At 55.8% G+C, this 6,066-nt stretch overlaps 1 protein-coding gene across 2 annotated transcripts; it reads left to right on the top strand.

The window, feature by feature from the left end:
- Window positions 1–2,528: 2,528 nt before the first annotated feature.
- On the top strand, window positions 2,529–5,423 carry Kncn (kinocilin). 2 transcript variants are annotated; one of them, XM_026397673.2, is made up of 4 exons: window positions 2,529–2,679; window positions 3,718–3,790; window positions 4,425–4,495; window positions 5,344–5,423. In XM_026397673.2, the coding sequence occupies exons 1-4, from the start codon at window positions 2,529–2,531 to the stop codon at window positions 5,421–5,423; spliced, it is 375 nt and encodes a 124-aa protein (XP_026253458.2). The 2 variants fall into 2 exon arrangements, with proteins under 2 accessions (XP_026253458.2, XP_077659835.1); XM_077803709.1 differs by lacking the exon at window positions 3,718–3,790 and having other exon boundaries at window positions 4,421–4,495.
- Window positions 5,424–6,066: the final 643 nt, after the last annotated feature.

The following is a 6,066-nucleotide window of genomic DNA, read 5'->3' as shown; positions in this document are numbered from 1 at the left end:
GAATGTCAAAGAACTCTTAAATTTGAATTTGGTTTTCAGTGTTTGAAGGTCAGAATGTCGTGGCATCTGAAACTTGCAATGCCTGGCCCTAGCCTCTGCACCCCCAGATGAGGCCACCCTTCAGTGGATGAGGTGCAGTGGCTGGCCTAGACGCCCAGTGTACGGCAGAAAGCATGGCCTCAGAGGCTCTGTCTTGCTGATGTGGGAGAGCCTCCGTCCTTAGACCACAGAGGGGCCAGTGCAGGCCCTGCCTGGCCCAGAGTGGTGCAAACACTTAAGGGGAGTGGGGGCTGGGGCACTGTGGAGGGAGCTCAGATTCCCAGAGCATGGCCTCTTGGGAACATTTTTCACGGACACTTATTTTGGCAGCTCCTCCTGAAACTAGTCAGTGGGGGATCAATACATGTGACAGAGACATGAGCTGTCATTTGTTGCCTAATTCGAGGAATAATCAGACCTCGACCTGGAAGGAGGCACAGGGGATGTTAGCAGGGCAGCCATGGCTGGTGAACACCTGGCTCAAGGGGCTTCCTCTTTATGGGAGCCTGATGGCGCACCTATGATTTGCAGTCGCTCTCCAGCTGCCTGGCAGTGTCACCCACTCCACTCCAAAGAAAGATGGTTGGTAGAGTCGGAGGTTACCTGGTTCTCAGAGTCCTTCTCTTGGTAGACCCAAGGTGGTCACATGGGCACAAGCCCTCCCCCTGAACTCTGTCCTATGTCCAGATGCCAAATCCAGGTCCCTCTAGCCATGGCGTTCTGTGGAACTCACTTCTGAGCTTGCCCTTGGTGGTTCACCCTGTAGACAGAACAAAGACAGAGAGCAGGCCCCTGAGGTGGGGCTCTGGGACAGTGGTGGGCAGCCCACTGACCCAGGTTTGGTCAGAAAGGTTGCATGAAGTGGGGTCAACTGTGCAGGTCCCACTGGACAAGGAGGGGTTTTCCAGACGGCAAAGACCAGGCAGACACTCAGAGCAAGAGGGCAGGACAGGAGCCGGGACGGCGGGGAGTGGGCAGCTGTGGAGGCAGATCTTGAGCATGACCCAGACTGCAGACATGATAGGGAGAGAGGGATAAAAAGAGGCCAATGGGGCTAGTGACAGGACCCTAAGCAGAATGGGTGGGACCCTGGGAACTGCCCATGTGGGGACCTGAGCCAGGCCCTATTCTGTGATGGCAGAGTACCTGAGCCATAAAGTGCGACAGAGAATGCAATGAACAAGGAAGGCTGGAACTAGGGGCCAGGGCTCAGGGCTCAGCTGGGTTGGGCTGGTTACTACCTCATGCTCAGGTGGGCGCACCCTACAAGGCAGCCAATCAGGCAGGGTGCAGAGCTCAGCCCAGGAGGGCTGAGGACACCAGCCAGGCCCCAGCCTCTGCTCCAGTCCCACTGATATCCAACCCCCACCCTCAATTCATCTTCCCACCCTACCCCGTACCCACCATTGCACAGATACCAGCCATTGCTCTTCCCTGTCAGCTCCCAGCTGGGAAGCTGGGGACAGATGACAGGCTCACCCTCTCATCCCACTGGCAACTAAAAAGGGGGTGGGTACCAAGAGTACCCAAGGAAAAGGGGATTCCTTAAGGCCAATCCTCAACCTGGGACCCCTCAACCCTGCCAAGGAGTCTAGAGGTTGACAAGAGGGGGAAGGGGAAGGGTGTAGGGAGGGCAGAGAGTGGACTCGGAGGGCCACCTCCCCCTCTCTTCTTCCATCCCACTCACAGTTCCTGCCTCTTGAGCCTCGTCCAACTCTCCCTCCATGTCTCTGTCTCTGGGCCTCCAAGCAGAGGCCTCAGGTGCCCCTCCAGGACAAAGGGCAGAGGACAACAGAATGAGACTGGAGCATGTGTTCAGGGAGTCTCCTCACAGCCCTGGCTTCTGAATCCCATGTGAAGCCATCTGCTCATTCTTCCTGCTCTGGAACCAACAGTGGAATCTGGGCTGACTGCCCACTGGGCCTCTGGGACCCAGGCAGCAGCTCACATTGCAACCTCATGAATAACCCAGCACCTCCCAGCTGCCTACACCTCAGAGGAACCCATGTCCCCGGGACCAGCCCCCACCCCTGCCTCTCATTGCTTTAAACTTTAATAGGCCCAGTCTGGGTGGCAATTGAGCAGGCACCAGGGAGCCAGGGGAGGATGTCCTGACGGGGAGAGTTTGGACTGAGCTCTCCCAGGACTCAGATGGAGGCCGGCAGAGGAGGATCCCATGGGTCAGGCCCAACTCACTAGAACTCTGGCAGTTAATGGGGAAACGTGGCAAGGCAGAAGTCCCAAGAGTGGCCTTCAGGTCATAAGACCTTCAGTGGAGTAAGAGTAAGTTGGGGTTCATAAGTCAACGTGTAGCTAGGGGGCCTCTGACAAGCTGTAGAATAGGGTTGCAGATAAATCTAAGGATTACCAGCCCAGACCCTTACTGCCTTGCAAACTCCCACACTGTAGGTAGAGCTCCAACCAGTGGACAGCCAAGAGGACAGAGACCCTGCAGGACCAGCCGGAGACAGTGCCCTGGGTAGGCCTACATGGACATCCCCATCAGCAGCAGAGACTTCCACTGCCTGCAGCTGGCCTGTGTGGCCCTGGGTCTGGTGGCCGGCAGCATCATCATCGGAGTCTCGGTGTCCAAGGCTGCGGCTGCCGTGGGCGGCATCTTTCTCGGTGCTGCTGGGCTGGGTGAGCAGGAGCTAGACAGGGGTCAGGGAAAGAAATTCTGTGGGGACCAGGAGTCTGGTCAGGTGATTGAGAAATGGCGGGGAGAGCTGGGTCAGGGGGAGTTGGTGGGGGGGAATGAGAGCTAGAGGTGTGAGCAAGGCAGCCCTTAGGGGTGCAGGGAGGAGAAGGGGGTCGAGGCAGGGCTCGACCTGTTGGCAGTGAGGAGACTGGAATGAAGAGGTTGACTGTCACAATCCCTTCTGGTTGTCCCCGGCTCTGCAGCTCTGGGCCCCACTTCATGAGTTTGTGGTGGGGTTTGTCAGCATGTTTGTGGTAGATTGATGGGGCCTGGCAAAACAGCATGGTTCAGTTGAATAGTTTCCTTTTCTTTCCCTGTTTGTCTCAGCAGCTGCTCTGTCCACCTGTCTGTCTGGGGCAGGCCCACTGACATCTCCACAGTGATGTTGAGTCCCATCTCTCATCCTCTCACTACCTTGAGCTAAAAACAGAAGCTGGAACCCTAGGCTGGGGGCTCTGGGCATTCATAGCTGCAAATTCAAGCATAGCACTTGGTCAGGGGAGGGAGTGGGAGTGGGCAGGGCAGAATCTGCTCTGCTACTACCCCTCCAGGTCTGGGTGGGGAGGAGCATGCAGAGGAGCCCCCATGGTCACTCCTGGGGGCCCGAGGGAAGGGTGAGGAGAGTTGGTGGTGTCGGTGTCAGTCGGCCCAGTTCCAGCCAGCTGAGAAGAGAGGAAGGTAACGACTCTTCACCTAGGCACAGTAGAGCCAGAGTCTGTGGCTTTCACAGCCTATGACCCCTTCACATAGGCACGGTCCCTTCAACCCAGGCAAGGTGTTGGGGAGCAGCCCCACGCATACTCTCACCAGCTCCATTTATACACCCATAGTCCCAACACTGTGCACTTGGCCTCCTCCTGCATTCACCCAATCACCCTCAAAAACCAGCCCCCAGGCTCACAGCCCACCCACATCTTCCCGCACCTCACACTAGCCAGGCCCCCTCCCCATCCCAGAACACTCTGTGTCTCTCTTCTCAGGGCTCCTCATCTTTGCCTACCCCTTCCTGAAGGCTCGGTTCAACCTGGAGCGCATCCTGCCTACAATAGGTGAGTCCCCTCCCCCTTCCCTGCAGACCGCTCTGCCAAGGACTGTGGAGACCCTTTGTGTATAAGTCTGTGACCAATGGGGAGGTGGAGCAAGCCCATGTGTAAGACTGCTCCTGACTGTGTTGGAGATGCTGTGTGTGTGGTACAGGCGTCGCCATGACTACAGTGTAGCAGGCTACAGCCTGCTGCCTGTCGCAAAGGTGTCTGAACCTAGGGAGTCCATCTTCCTTGAGAGGTTTTTCTATTCCCCCAAAGCCTCCAAGATCTCTAGAAAACCCCCTCACACCCGAAAGAACCCTCTGTCTCCCCTCAGGGTCTCTGAATAGCCCCCACCATGTCTCAGCAACTCACATACAGACACCCAACTCCTCAGCCCTGTGGGGCCTTACGTAGCTCTGATTCTCCCTAGGACCCCCATCTCCTTAAAACATCTGACACCTCCTTTAAAAACTCACTTCTTCCACCCTTACTCAAATCAATCCAGATTATGTGAGAGACTAAAGGAATGCAGTGGAGCAGAGAGCAGCAGGGCTGGACATTAGACAGCAGGAAGAACTTTCCTTCGGAACCTGAGCTTGATTTGATGTGGGAATGGCTAACTAACCAGAGGAACTGGGGTGGTCTTATCTTTTAGAGAGCCTGAGAATCCACCCCAACCCAGGATCAGACCAAGGAGAGGGAAGATCTGGTACCAATGGAAATAAGGAAGGTAAGTTTCTAAAATTCTGGAGTCCATCTTTCATCTCCCCTCTCTGGCCTGGCTTTGGAGCGCAGGGAGAACCTTGAGAGGCATACAGAGGGGCCTCCCCATCCAGGGAGGCAACAGTTAGGTGTTCTTCCATGTGTGCAATCAACCCCTTCTTGTTCCAAGGTGAGCTGATCTCTTCTTGTTGGTCCTCAGAACTTCTCTGTACTGCCCGGCCTGGACACTGGCACAGAGGACCCCTCACTGCCCCTCCCCCTCCCTAGGTCCCACACCCTAGTTTTCCCACTTTCTTCTCCATGGTGGAATCTGACTCTCAGAGCTGATACCTGATACCTTCTCGTCCCTCCCACACTGGAAAATCCCAGGGCAGGAGTGTCTCAAAGTGGCCCCAGCCTGCCGTCTATGCCACCAGGGCCAGGATGCCTTGTACTGACTCAGCAGAAGGTCCCATGCCGGACGTTGTCAAAGCACTCTGTGTGATAACTTGTTGCATTCTCACAAGAACCTTGTGAGGGAGCTACTCTGTGAGCTTCATTTTATATGTGGGACCACTGCGGCACAGGGAGAATAAGTGGCATGTCCAAGATCACACAGTCAGGAAGTGATAGAGCCAGAACTCAAGCCAGGTTCGTGCTCCGGAGCCCTGCCTTTCCCACACCAGGCTGCCGTCTTCTTGATGGGTTGTCCTGTCCTCTCTGGGCAAAACGGGGCCTCTCCTCTCTCCCCATCTATCCCAGCTCTGCTCTGGGGTCACCAAGCACTCCAATCCCAGGTCCCTTTGGGTTCCTCCGACCCCAACAGCTCTATGGGGATGTGTTCTCAGGCAGCTCCTGTCCTGGTCTCTCCTCCAGGAGCCCGCAGCAGCCTGTCCACTGTGACCAGGAAGCTGGAGAAGCTAAAACCAGGAAGCCGTGGGACCGAGGAGGGCTAGGCAAGGGCCACCCCACTTCCTGACTATTACCCTATCTCAGAGCCCTCCTGGGTCCAACTTAGAAGATCCAAACCAGAAATGAACCAGGCTTTGGAGATGCCAGACCAACATTTGCCTCGGACCCAGACTCTTCAGAACAGATGCCACTGGTGTCACATTGCCCCATGGGACTCCCTTGTTTCAGCCACTTAACCTGACATTTCTCTCAGGACTGCAACTCTGCTTTGTTCCCTTTTTGATCTACTGACTGGTTTCTCTAGAATCTGGAGACTGGGTCCCTGACTACACCCAGAGATGCCTCAGGTCCTTGCTTCATCCTGACCACAGAAGCTGACCGTGAGACCACAGGAAACACAGATTGGGAGCCCAGCTAAGCCCCTCAGCCTCCGAAGCCCAGGTGGGAGGAATGGGCCCAGATTCCTTTCAGAACATCAAGCTCCTGGTCAGTTCCTCAGGGACAGGCTCTGAGCAGCAGTTAGTCAGAGAGGGCCATATCCCCTGGTCCCTAGAGGACACAGACTCACAGAAGGACAGACCCATTGAGGGCTTTGTATACTCTGGCTCTAGATAAGCCTCTAGCTGTCCCTTTTCTCCCCTGTCACTGCTCCCTAAACAGGACCTATGTTTACCTCCAAGCATGGGC

This window comes from Urocitellus parryii, chromosome 11, assembly GCF_045843805.1.
Source record: "Urocitellus parryii isolate mUroPar1 chromosome 11, mUroPar1.hap1, whole genome shotgun sequence".
Taxonomy (NCBI): domain Eukaryota; kingdom Metazoa; phylum Chordata; class Mammalia; order Rodentia; family Sciuridae; genus Urocitellus; species Urocitellus parryii.
Note: the sequence above shows the minus strand (reverse complement) of the source record. Positions and strands in the feature narration are given on the sequence as shown.